This window comes from Lepidochelys kempii, chromosome 5 (genome assembly GCF_965140265.1).
Source record: "Lepidochelys kempii isolate rLepKem1 chromosome 5, rLepKem1.hap2, whole genome shotgun sequence".
NCBI lineage: Eukaryota > Metazoa > Chordata > Testudines > Cheloniidae > Lepidochelys > Lepidochelys kempii.
Window position 1 is genome coordinate 53,315,417 of NC_133260.1, and position 13,984 is coordinate 53,329,400.

Consider the following 13,984-nt stretch of genomic DNA (forward strand, 5'->3'; position numbering starts at 1 on the left):
AAGAGTGGGTTATGGCTCCACTTGGGGGTGTGGACTCCTGGGTGGGCCAGAAATGAGGAGTGCAGGAGGGGGATCAGGGTTGGGGCACAGGGTGGGGGATTGAGGGTTCCGGCTGGGGGTGGTGGCTCTGGGGTGGGACTGGGGATGAGGGGTTTGGGTTGCAGGAGGGTGCTGTGGGCTGGGACTGAGGGGTTCGAAGGGCGGGAGGGGGATCAGGGCTGGGGTTGGGGCAAGCGGTTAGGGCCCAGGAGAGGGTCAGGAGTGCAGGCTCCGGGTGGCGCTTACCTCAAGCAGCTCCCAGAAGTGGTGGCATGTCCCGCTCTTGCTCCTATGCAGAGGTATGGCCAGGTGGCTCTGCGCGCTGCCCCGTCTGCAGGTGCTGCCCCCGCAATTCCCATGGATGCAGTTCCCGGCCAATGGGAGTTGCGGGGGCGGTGCTTGGGGCTGGGGCAGCTTGCGGAGCCCCCAGGCTGCCCCTACACATAGGAACCTAAGGGGGGACATGCCGGCTGCTTCCCGGGATTCGCGCAGCGTAAAAGCTAGCAGGGTGCCTGCCAGCCCTGCTGCATGGACCACCAACCAGACAGTCAATGACCCAGTCAGTGGTGCTGACTGGAGTCACCAGGATCCTTTTCGACTGGGTCTTCCAGTTGAAAACTGGACACCTGGTCACCATAATCTGTTGGGCTGTGCAAATGCAAGTGGCTTGTTTTGGGGTATGTTAGGCTAGTGCCTGGTGATAATGGACCTGAGGGGCCAAAGGGGCATAAGGGAGAAGTCTGGATCCAAAGAAAAGAACCTTTCCCAGTGAAGTGCCAAACTGAACTTGGGGTTGGTCTAGAGTTTTGTGGTTTTATTTTACTGGGAACAACCTGGACCAAAGAGAAATGGACCTGAGTCCTATTCTTGGAGGCACTTTCTAATCTTGTCTCCTTTGCTTTGGTTTCTTCTCCTTTAGCCCACTGCCATCCTTTTTACTGCTCCATGTCCAAGCCTTCCCTGGCAACACAGACGCGAATCCAAGGCAAACACTCATCTGGAACCTCGTGTGCCCTTAAACTTTAAAGGCCAATTCCTCACCCCTTCTAAATTTCCTTTGTGCTATTCTGGTGCTATAAGGTGGTCTTTAAGCTGCCCTCAATGGGCAACTGGGAATTCATCTGTTGTGAGATGGAATAAAAACAAGATTACTTTCTTTTGTTTCCAAAACAGGTCACTAAAGAATGGAGAAAAAAGTGAGCAGGATTTATCCAGTTTCTGAGCCAAGCACAATATATTTTCTACAAGTCACTTGGGAAAAAGACCTAGGCACTGGCTTTATTATAACACTTAGTGATGGTCAGTCAGCATGGACTGGGACAGGTAATATTGAAAACAAAAGATGAAAAGATGTTTTTTTTTAATTATACACTCTTTTCCATTGGCTTTTGAGCAGTGATTCTTGACTTTTTCTGTGACCCCATGTTACATTAGAAGAAAGCTTCCTGATTCCCCCTCCATCTAGCCAGGAAGGAAAGATGGTCACAGGACTTGTTCAAATCTATCTTTGAAATCCATGTAAAGACTCAACTGTCAAAACAAATACTAATTAATTTAACATATGGCTATGCAATAGTTGTATATATTTTTCACAGTAATATAATTTCCTGTGATATTACCCCAGGACTCTGCAACTTCTCAATCTCTTTGAACAAATGTGACAAGCTAATTTCATCTGTGAATTATAAAGTTCATGAACTATCTGTGTTAGTCCTTTCAGATGATCTATTAAAGCTATTAGTTATTAAATGTAGTTGAATGCAGTAGTCACAATATATGTATAAGAGGGGAAAGGCATAGGAAATGAATAAAATGTACATTATTGCTTTTCCTGGAGTTGATCTGTGAGGAAAAAAAATAGCTTTGTGTTTGTTCTGCCCAGAAACCCAAATGAGAGGTGTCCGTTCCTTAAGAAGGGCACGCTACTCTCATTTATGCACAGTGAGAGAAGAAAATATTGGTGTTTTCCTGAAGAACTGCACATCATTTAACTGATCAAGAGCATTTCTGTTAGCAGTAAACATGTCTTGGAGAGAGGCAGTGGGGGATGGGCAGGTGAAGAGCTCATAAAGGTGGATAGTATATCCCGGGAAAAGTGTTTCCTAACCCTTTGTCCTGATTCATTAGAACTGATACCCATGCCATTTTTTTCTAACTGATATTACTGCATTTGCTTCTGTTATTTATATATAACCAAACTGTCAAAAGTGACTACTGGTTTTGGGGGCCTCAGTGTTTGGCTGACCATCTTGAAACACTTTGGACTGTATTTTTAGAAGTGCTGAGCACTCTCAGCTCTTATTCACTAAAGTTGGATTTGTGGATGCTCAACTTGTCTGACAATCACATCTAAGGTATCTCAAGTTGGGCTCCCAAAAACCAATGCACCAAAACTCAGTGGAAATCTATGAAAAATTTGGCTATACAAATTATGTGGTTAATCCTTTTGGAAATCTTATTAAGCTATATAACTCGGTGATGTACTGTGGCAGTGAGTTTCGGACAGTGTTTGTGTGTGTTCCATTTAGACTTTCTTTTGATCTGTTTATGTTGTTCTTATTTGGCCTTTTTAATTCCATTGTGGGTCCATTTGGCTCTTCCATCATGAACAAGTTAATACTCATACTTAATTAGTATTCTCCTTTAATACTATTTTTCTGACTCTTTTCTTCTTTTCAAACTAAATTATAATACTCTAGACATATGAAACCAGGCTTATTTTAATGTTTATCTTCATTTAATTAAACCCTCTTTTGAAATATGAAATGTTTCAAATATATTTTGAACATAATTAGAAGTTGTTGTACAGGTTAAAAAGGCAATATTTGCCAACATTGTGACCTGGTTACGCATACTGATTACATGTGAAAGCTTTCTCTTGCCTGCAAGGGTGGCCAAAATATATCAGTGTATTTTTGCTTTGTTTTGTTGTTGTTAATTAGGTATTTGGTGATTGTTTCAATATTTTTGGCTGCAGGCTTTTGAAATTTGTTTTATGTTAAGGGAGACTACCAACTTAAAGTCACGCTTGTATTTATGTTCACTTACTGTTGTTCTAAGTAAAACCTAGCATCCCTACAATAGAAAGAGAATATAGAAGATCATTTCTATCCCTTTGTTTTCAATTTAACATTTTTCATCTGACAGACCTGTCGTATAGGCACTTCACAAAGGATGGGATCATGGACATCACTATCTCAAAGGAAGAAAAAAACACAGTACAGCATCAGCACCAGAAAAACAAAGGGGGGAGTGGTCTTTGACCTCCTCTCCTAAGGCCAATCCAATTCATATTGACTCCTATTAACTTTCTAGTCCCTTCACTAAGTCGAAAGGAAGCTGAATTGAACTCCTTGTGCTGTTGTGTCAATTGGATGGGATTAGGTGGAACTACCTCTGTTACAACAGCAGCCTAGTTTTACAATCTGTTTGCCCTGAGGCTAGCTTTTTGCAATTAGTTTTCCTGGTTTGTTGTAGGAAAAAAAGTGGACAACAAGGAGAAATCCAGAAAACTTCATCTTGTTCATATTACAAGATCCACTGACTACACTAGAAAGAAAAGGAGTATCTGTGGCACCTTAGAGACTAACCAATTTATTTATGCTCAAATAAATTGGTTAGTCGCTAAGGTGCCACAAGTACTCCTTTTCTTTTTACGGATACAGACTAACACGGCTGCTACTCTGAAACCTGATTACACTAGCTGAGCTTATCATCCCTTTGCTCTAGAATGAGTTGTTTTGCGTAGCTATGAATGTGGCTGTGTTATTCTTATTCCAGAGCTAAGCTGTTTGCTGAAGAAACAAGCAACAACACGCTTTGTTTTGTTTTAAACCTCTCAAGATTTCAGTGTTCTTTTGCTTCAACAGTTGAGCTTGAAACTTCCCTTAACTAAATAGCATGGTTAAGTGCATGTGCACGATCTTTCTCTTTAAGTGCACAGTTAACAGCGTAAGATTTTTCTACTACATGTACTTAGTCCTTCATTTTCAGAAATTCATAACTTTTTAAGACCATTTTTCAAAGTGAGTGAAGCATATTCAAGCTTTTCACATCTCAACTTTGAAGTTTCAGATTTCAGCTGTTTTGGAGCTATTTGCTTGAGGGAGAAAGCAGTAGTTAGGTTTTGTTTTGTTAAACAGTGGGAAATCCCTTCAGTTTCTCATGTTGTGGGATATTGTGCATGGCAAACCAGGTCAGGAAATGAGTAAGAGTTGCTGAAGGATTTGTCTTTTCTAGTTCTTATGGATCTAGTGTGATGATGAAAAGTGGTGGAAGCCTCACTGTTTAAGAAATGTAAAACCATAGAAAAACTTGACAAAAGTCCTACAAAATGTACTGTATGACCCAATATTGTATTGACTTTTGAAGGCGGACAAAAGGATCTATATCAGTGGTTCTCAAACTAGGGGGTGGGCCTCCCAGCTGCGAACTGTGTGTATTTTTTTTTTTTTTTTTTTTTAAGAGAGCTCTGGTTGTCAGTCCTGGATGGCTGGGGCTTGTTCAGAAAAATGTGCATACCCAGGAGTTGGGGGGATGGGATAAAGGGGACAGCCGGAGCCCCGCCACCCTGGGGCTAACAGCCAGAAAGCCCTGCTGCCCAGACTCTACATCTCTCACCCTTCCCAATCCACCACTGGGAGGCAGGGCCGGATTAATCTTTTGTGGGCCCAGTGCCAAACATATTTTTGGGCCCCTATAGGGGCAATGGAGCATGGCGTCGGGGGGTCAGTCCCCGGAGTGAGGGGCCTTCCAGGGGCAATGGCATGGCAGAAGCGGTCCCGCTCTGCCCAGCCCAGTGCGAGGGCACTATTTACAAACTGGCAGTTGCCAGATGCACAATGGTCTGCCCCATGCTGCGCCACACATCCTCCAACACCGGAACACTGCCCCTCCAATTCCCTATGGCCAGAGCCCCCCCAGACCTGCTGTGCCCAGCACCCCCCCGACCCTGCCACAAATGCACAGTGCCCTGCATACCACCACCACTGCCCAGCGCTTACATGCCCACAGCCCTACGACAACTGCCCAGTACCCTACACAGAACCCCCACTCCCTAGTGCCCCACCACACATCTTTCCTGGCCCCTCACAGCCCAGCACCCTCCTGCCCAGGCCCTCCAGAGACCCACTCCCCCAAGGTCTGCCACCCGGCCGCACTCAGCAGCCCTGCTGGGGGGCAGCTGTCTACCAGGCTGAGCTGGCAGCGCAGCCAGGGCTAGTCCCAGGGCGGGGAATTGCTCCGGCCCCTCGGGAGTGGTGCGATCAGCCAGGCCAGCACCTGCCCCGGCCGGGCTCTCTCAGGACCCACTTGCCTGGAGGGGCCCAGCCAAGCGCTCCACACTGCACCCCCCAAAAAACTGACTGAGCTGGCCAGGGTTCTGCACCAGTCCTGGGTGGCTCAGCTCCAGGGAGACAGGTGGGGCCCCTCAGGTGGCAGGAAGCAGAGACTGTCCAGAGCCGGAGGTGCACTGGGGTCTATCCAAGAGGCAGCGAGAAGCCAGAGGGTGAGGTCAGGATGTGAAGAGGAGCCTTCAGCCGACTGGAAGGCAGGGGTTGGCGAGATCGCGGCACAGAGCAGGACAGGGCCCCTTCTGAGCATGGGCTCGGCTCCATGGCACCACTGGCGCCATTGTAAATCCGGCACTGCTGGGAGGCAGCGGCGGGACTCCAGCTGTCAGCCCTGGGTTGGCAGCAGCAGCAGCAGCGCAGAAGTAAGGGTGGCAATGGGGCGTTAATACCACTTTTCATAGAAGACTTGACAAATATTTCACATTGCCATCCTTACTGCTGCGCTGCTGATGATACGGTGCTGCCTTCAGAGCTGGATGCCCACTACCAGCTGCTGCTCTTCACTCTGCCTTCGGAGCTGGGCAGTGGTATATGTATTTGGGGGCAGGCGGGGAATAAGCAACTACAGACACAAAAAAGAGGGGCACAATCAAATAAGTTTGAGAACCACTGATCTATAGAGACTTTCCATTTATAACTTATGTTTCTCTGAAAAAACTTTGATTTCCTGTTGCTTTTATAGCTCTGACATACAAATCTAGCATGTTTGACATACGTACTCAAACACCTACAAAAAGAAAATCCCCTTGATCCCTTTATTATAGCCCACAAATAATGATTTTATGTTCTTGGTGTTGACTTATTCTTCAATAATACGGTAACTTGTTTCCTCAATCTTCAAATCATTATTTTAAATAGCCACTTTAAAGTTGAAAACAAAATTTCTTTACCTATTTTTTCTTTCTTGCCCCTCTCTGCTTATCCTGCTTGTCTCTTGTGGCATCACTCCCCCGAACACTCTGCCAATGGTGACAAGCACTCGGCTCCTGTTTTTGATGTGCCCAGAGACATGTCCAGACCTTCTTCCATACTGTCTCTTGTCCATCCTGAACAAACATGTGAGGCCACTACCTTTTCCTCCTTTAAATTCGTCATCAAGACCCACTTCCACTGCAATATCTATAAGAAAGCAGCTAGCTAATAATGGCTAGGTTGTGGGCTGTTGCGTACAATTTAAAACTAAAAAACAATTTTGGATTGTAAATATTATCCCTTTCCCCATATCCTTTGCTTGCCATTTGTATTTAATTTTGAGCTTCGTGGGGTGAAGACTGTATTGCTATATATCCCTGATCCTACAAAAATTTACACATGTGCTTCATGTAATGCATGAGTAGTTCCATTGACTTCAGTAGGACTACTCACATGTGCAAAGTTAGTCATTGTAGGATTGGGCCTTAGTGTGTATAATGCCTAGCATATTGTGACTGCTACCTTAATATAAAACAGGATTTTGAAAAAAATGTAGAACAGTTGAAAAAGAGGGTTATAACAGAATTTCATATATAAACTAACTGTAGCAGTTGCTACTATGAACATTAGAAATGGTGTTTACATCGTACAAAACCTTTTTTGGGAAAAAAGTAACTGTTAAAATGTTTCCTAGTTCCTAGTGACCTTATAATTATGTTCTCAATGTGGTTAAAACATGCCTTTAAAAAATCTGGAAAAAACACTTGCAATTCATTATCCGGGATACAAAGCCATTTGTATGTATTTTGGTTCCTTTAGGTCTTGAATGGAACATGGAGGTGGGTGGTTTGCAGGCAAGACAGGACAGTATTGGAGGCATATCCAGTGTACTGCGTGGATCCACTGGACTATCGCTATGGGTACTGGGTTGCACTGGCTATGCCCACCTGTGCAGTTGCACCAATTTCTTCCCCTGAATTGGGAGAAGGATTTTTCCCCCCTTCTTTCCCAGCATGTTTGTTTCGGTCTCTGTCTCTCAAATGTACTCTGGCACACAAAGGACTTTTTTATTCAACTTTGTATATGGCACTATGATGTGTCTTTTTCTGTACATTAATGTCTCTATCAATAGGTTGTAAAACAAACAAAAAAATTGAATTTTGTTGCTGTTGCAAAAAACATAGGCCAAGTAAAACAAAAAAAATTGTGTTGCCAGAAGGTCTTGTATGCTGAGGTACAAATACAGATCTTGTCACTTTTACAACAGTGTATATTATTTTAATTTAGCTCAGCTAAGAGGTTCAGTGAAAAACCTAGTCAACTTCATCATGTCTTATTAGCTGTTAATTGTGCTGTAATAGGCAACAGAACACAATATCCATCACAGGAATTTTGATTAATCAAATTTATTTTATTGTGCCTTAAAATCTGTAGGGATATTGAGCTCTATCCTGTTTCATTCTGTTTTCTTTCCTTTTTGCTTTTTTCATATCTAGAAAATCTAAGCTTGTCTTCCTTTTTCAATTCACCAAAACTGAATTAAAAAGTTTAACTTTTTATTTTACTCCCAGTTCTTTGCCATACATGCTTCACAGCATTGCTTTGCATATTTATAGACATACCTATAGTACTCACCATTGTAGTATCTGTTTCCTGTAGTGCTGCAATGCTAATAAAATACTATAGTCTGCCCTTGTCCTTGACTGTAAGTAAAGATGGTATATATAATATCTGTATGGAATTCTTTAAAGATACCATCACTTAAGGATTCTCAGTTTTGAGTCTTGTTTCTCCAGTGTAAGAGAGAAGGGATCTCCTGTCATGCTAAGGTGAGTAGTGTGATACCAGAAGACCCACAAAAGAGCTCTTTAAATGCCTCCACAAGCATTGTTTGGCTACCTTCTTATTTGTTTTACTTGAGACTAATTCCATCCCTGTTTATTTGGTAGCTATTTTATTTTATGAACCGGTCAAAGATAGACCAATGTCTCTGTAGCCCCTTGCTGTCAGGTTCATGTAGGACGTAACACATTTGAAACACTTATTGGAAGACCCATGGTACTAAAGGATATTTAATATGATCCAGGATAGCCTGATGAAGGGTATTTTTGACCAATTGTATACCTGTGAGTTCAAGCTTCATAAAGAACAGATAACTTTCCCTTGTGCAGGGGACTTCAGCCGGTAAAAAGAGTTAGCTTCATGTCACAGGTGCAACCACCAGAGGGAATAAGGATGATGTGTTTCCTTTCCCTCTTCCCCACTACTTTTATGTCCCATTCAGTGCAGCTGTAGCACTAATACAGTCTCAGTCCTGGTTCCCCATCCTTCCACTATTTTTGTGTGTCCCTCAGATTGCAGCATGGATTTCGGCTTTAATGGCTGACCTGCCTTATACCAGATTTTACGAGCATAAAATGGTGCTATAGACTTATATTAGAAGTTTTCCTAAAATGGTGGGCAAACTCCACCTTATTGAGACTACCATGATATCAACTATTCCCCATTCCCACATGATCATCCCAGTGAGGTTCCTTCTATAAGCTTAGTGTTGAAAGGTCCTTGCGTTATTACTTGGACCTTACTAAAAGTTTAAAATTCTGTAATTCCTCAATTATGTTTTGTTCAGGACATACTGAGCAAAACAGAACCTAGGCAGTCCCTCCTCTGCTGTCTCTGAACTTTGATGTGTTTTATCTTTCTTTTCCTGTGTCCAAGCAGAATTTACAAATTTACTCTGTTTAAACAGATAGTAGCTTCTGTAGGTCATGGAGTTAACCCATTACAATTCCAAAAGAAAGAAACACATTACTGTTATTAGTCATCTTGGGTTTAATAATTTTTTTAAAGCTTTTGCAAATATTTTTGCATCTGATTTTCAGTCAGAAATTGGTCATTGCTTTATTTGTGCAAATATTCACGAACAAATGCATATGCATGCAAAAATGACTGATTTGCACATCTGGCAAATAGGTCCCTATCTAGTTTTTTTGTATGCAAATCACTGATTAGTGCATTCATACCTGTGCAAATGCATTACTACTTTCTGTCTGAAAACATGATCCATTGTGTGATTTAAAATTTTTAAAAATGTATAGTGTTCACATATTTTCTATAGTCTGTCAAAGTGCATGAATAGGTATATTTACCACCTTTACAAGGGAGTTTGTGTGTGTATGTGTGTGCATTTAAAAAAGCCACAGAGAAAATACTGAAACTAGCTGTGAAGGATGTGATCTCATGTTTATCAATGCTGATTAAAAAAAAAGATGATGCGCAAAACTGCTTAAAAATAATTGTGGGAGAAGATATGTCTACCTCTGTGTGTAGCAAATAATTGCCCATTCACCCCACTGTTATACATTTGGATGACTGATGATTTGACGAGTAGTCTGCTTCCATTGCAATACCAGATTACCTACGCTGTCAATAATATAAATAAGAGACGAATGAGGCAATTACAACATGGTTTCCTTGCTTGGAAAGCTCTTCTGTTTTCATCTGCATGATCAGGATATGTATGCAAGTGTATCTCTTGAGGTGAAACAGTCGTCAAGACGAGATTTGTGAAAAGAAGAAATACAGCTAACTAAAGTACTATGTGAGACATTTTTCAGTTGGGAGTTCACTTCGCTGTTAAGAGCTTATTTCAGTCTGACACAAGTTATGGCTCTTCTCTTCCCCCTCACTGGCTCAAATGTTGGGTAGTCCTTCAGTCCCAAATAGAGAAAAATGACTATCTATCATGTTCTGCAGAAGATTGGTGCTATAACTGGAAAGTGAAACACTTATGAACCCAATAAAGAGCATAGAGCATTGATAGCCTATAGAATAAGGCTAGATCTGACCCAGGTGGAATACTTTTTAAAAAAAGTGTAGTGCATTTTTTTTCTCTTCCATTTGAGTCCTTATACATTCTCATACAATAGAGTACAGTGAAATCTGGCTCAACAATAGATCTTGCACTCCAATAAAAATTAGACTATTAGAACTCAAATCAGACTATTAATATGTGATTAAATTAGTCTGCAAAACATTTTTGAATAGAATTTTATAAAATCTGAATTATTTTCATATGAACTGCAAAGAGGCTTGGATCCCACTATTACTGATGCTGAAGGGAGATGCTAACAAGTGAGAAATGGAAAACTAAGAGAAAACAGATGCATATTTTATGAGGACAGAGATGATGTGAATCATTTAAGGAAAGCTTTATTGTTTCTAAACAGCCACATACATAGATTTTTGTTTCAAGAAAAATTCTGAATACCCGTAATAACTTCATGACAATTGGAGCAGAGGTCTGTGCATATTCCTTCTCTGCTGGCAGCAGGACTCTGGGGAGAGCTTCCCATTATGGAGAGTCAGTTACACTCACATAGCAATGAGATTTACAATAATTATTTGCAATATTTTTAAAAACCCAAAACATTTGTGCCTGAAATCTCACACGAGGCGCATCATGTTCAATACCTCCGTAATCCTTTCTGTCACATTTTAGCATGGAATGAAACTGGGGATGGTTAAAGCTCAAGGGTGTGAGAGAATTCACTGTGGGAAGTGCTGGAGTCCAATAGAGAGTCAATTGCAGCCTGCAATGGATTTTGAAGACAGAAGAGGGGAATAACCAGAGGGTAGGGTGGTCTTTAAACTTGGAGAAGGTAATAAGTAACTTGTGAGGGTAGGAAATAAGTGTAGCGAAGGCCACTATCTCTTAGGAGTTTGGAAGAAACCCCCCAAGGAAAATTGTGAGATACAAGACAACATACAAAGTTATTCAGAGCTCTCTTTTGTTGTTGAGAAGTTAATCTATCATTACTCTGGCTAAGCAAAAGTGTTGGGATAAAGTGGTAATAAACCACATTCAGAGATGTGTTTTAGTTAAGTTTAGTTTAGTTTTAGTTAAAAATAGTAATTTAGATTTACCTTTTTAAATAGTTTTTAGTAACCTTCCTTTAATATTAGTATATATTTCCAGAATTAAAGTGTATTTTTTTTTAGACTTCTCCAATTTCCTCCTCCCTCCCCAGTGGCTGAAGCTGAGATTTCTAAGGAGGCCGATGACATGGAAATGGAAAGAGAGAAGTATGTTAAAGAACTGAGGAAAGCACTATTGGGAGCAGGCCCAGCCAATATGTACAACTTTGATGTTTCTAAACATGAAGAAAATGTGGAAAGCTGTGATTTCTCATATGAAAAAAATCTGAAAGATGTTTCCGTAAGTATTTCTGTAACACTACATGTTGTAAAAAGTTATATCTGGTGCAATACATATGAAAAAGGGCCTTTTGCTGAGCACATCCCTCAGTTTAATAAATTTCTCTTTTTAAAAACATGGCCAGTACTTTTTATAAGTTGTAACAAAAACCTTGAGTTAAATAGATACTGTCAACTCCAGTATGGCCCAAAATATTAAGATTTTGTAAAAATAAGTTTTCACAAAACTTACGAAAAACAGAATCGTTTCCAGGACCTTTTAAAATTCTTTTTGGAAAAGGACTGGGGCCTTGAGGCTGATATGGTCGCCTCTCCCTTCTTGGAAGTCCCATTGGCTGCAATTTGAGTCTTGAGTATGTAACAGCTGTAGGATCAAAACCCTATTTTGTTAATTTGATTACTGTTTCCTTTGTGTGTTCCTCTAATAACTTGTTCTAAAAGTTTAGTAATTGTATGTTTTCCATAAGCACAGGATCGGTTCAGATTGCTGTTGCAGTTCGGTCTCGTACTGAAACAATACGTATGCTTTATTTATTTTCACATAAGGAGAGGTTGAGGATTACATTCTTTTTTCTATGGTACCCACCCCTGTGGTAGTAAGTGTTTGGAACTTATTGCTGTGTCTCAATATTGTAATTACTGTGAAATGTGTATTTATATATCTTTATTCCCTCTAAAAAGATTGTGTATGTACATCTGCTATACGGTAGAACCTCAGAGTTATGAACACCGGAGTTAAGAACTGACCAGTCAACCACACACCTCATTTGAAACCAGAAGTATGCAATCAGGCAGCAGCAGAGGAGGGAAAAAAAGCAAATACTGTACAGTACTGTGTTAAATGTAAACTACTAAAAAAATAAAAAGAAATCAGCATATTTCTTCTGCATAGTAAAGTTTCAAAGCTGTATGAAGTCAGTGTTCAGTTGTGAATTTTTCAAAGAACATCCATAACATTTTGTTCAAAGTTACGAATATTTCAGAGTTACGAACAACCTCCATTCCCAAGGTGTTTGTAATTTGAAGGTTCTACTGTATATATTGAAATCTTTCTCATCATTTTCACTTTTGGGGAGATCAGTTCTTTGGTGTGTAATAAAAGTATTTCATAGTTCTTTAGTTAAATGTATTCCTTCCAGCAAAAGAGAGAAGTTTTGGCATGGCTGTTTTTATTTTAAAATATAGGTTCAATTAAAGGAAGTGATGAGTTCCAGTAATTATAATGCTACATAGTATGCTTTGTGTAAATCCACTGCTTCTAAAACGCCCACTCCCCATTATGTAATCAATCATCACCATTTGAGAAAAATCCAGTAAATTACTGAGAACAATTATAGGATTACTTTTATTAATTCAATGCAGTTTTACGATTTGATGAGTAGCAAAATCATTACAGAAACATGCCTAAACATTAAGATGTTTTTCCTTTGGTGCTTGGCTGTCAAATTTGCTTTAATTTCCTAGAGAAGTGTGGTAACGATTGCTTTGTTACACAAACTTGGAAAAAGGAGTTGGTACTTGCATCTTTTTTTCGCTATAAATTATGGTGGGATTTTCTTGGCTTAACTCCCATTGACTTACAGGGGAACCAGAATTAAGCCGATGCTGAGTGCTTTGAAAGCCCTATCCTAAAGCATTAAATAGGAGCAAGATTACTCAGATTTTTTCATTAAATTGAAAATGCTGAAAAGCAGTGTTCAGCTAAATCCATCAGCTTCAACATACAGGCCAGAAATGTTTATTTTTTCCTTTGTTTTTGGAAGATGTGACTACACGGAGAGTATTACTTTAGCACAAATTAAAAACAACCATGCTAGTCATCTCAGTTGTATGTCTTACGTACAAATATGAGTTACTAGACAGAATACAGTTTTTAAGTGGTATAAAATGGCTGCTTAGGTACACAGGTACCTAGTTTGCTCATGCAAATACAAGTTTTGGTCACGCCTACATGTCTAACATACCTTGCGTACACTAGGAAAATTAGTATCTATTCTATCTACATTGAAGGTGCAGCCTTTCGGCAAGTAGTGTAAATACTATTGTAGACTGACAGGTTTCAGAGTAGCAGCCGTGTTAGTTTGTATTCTCAAAAAGAAAAGGAGTACTTGTGGCACCTTAGAGACTAACAAATTTATTGGAGCATAAGCTTTCATGAGCTACGCATCCGGTGAAGTGAGCTGTAGCTCACGGAAGCTTATGCTCTAATAAATTTGTTAGTCTCTAAGGTGCCACAAGTACTCCTTTTCTTTTTACTATTGTAGACGGGGCTCAGGTGCTTTTACCATTGTTTCATGAAAACTTGCTCAGAACTTGGATATATATTTTTCTAACATCAGTATAGCCCAAATGAAATCAATTGTGGGCACAAACAGGAAGAGTGACAACTTGGTTAAAATAGCAGTTAATTAAGGCACTAATAATATTGTTACAGTGTTTGTTTTACTTTTCTGCTTTCATTCTTT

At 40.5% G+C, this 13,984-nt stretch overlaps 1 protein-coding gene across 9 annotated transcripts in view; it reads left to right on the forward strand.

Moving 5' to 3' along the window:
- The window catches only part of XRCC4 (X-ray repair cross complementing 4), a 297,890-nt gene that overhangs the window by 45,263 nt on the left and 238,643 nt on the right, over positions 1-13,984 (forward strand). For 7 of the 9 annotated variants that reach the window (XM_073344408.1, XM_073344407.1, XM_073344405.1 and 4 more), the window contains exons 2-3: positions 1,213-1,362; positions 11,333-11,520. In XM_073344408.1, coding sequence (XP_073200509.1) covers positions 1,224-1,362; positions 11,333-11,520 — 327 coding nt within the window. In that variant the 5' untranslated portion in view covers positions 1,213-1,223. The remainder of the gene's footprint in view (positions 1-1,212; positions 1,363-11,332; positions 11,521-13,984) is intronic. The other 2 variants (XM_073344413.1, XM_073344412.1) reach the window with 1 other exon arrangement.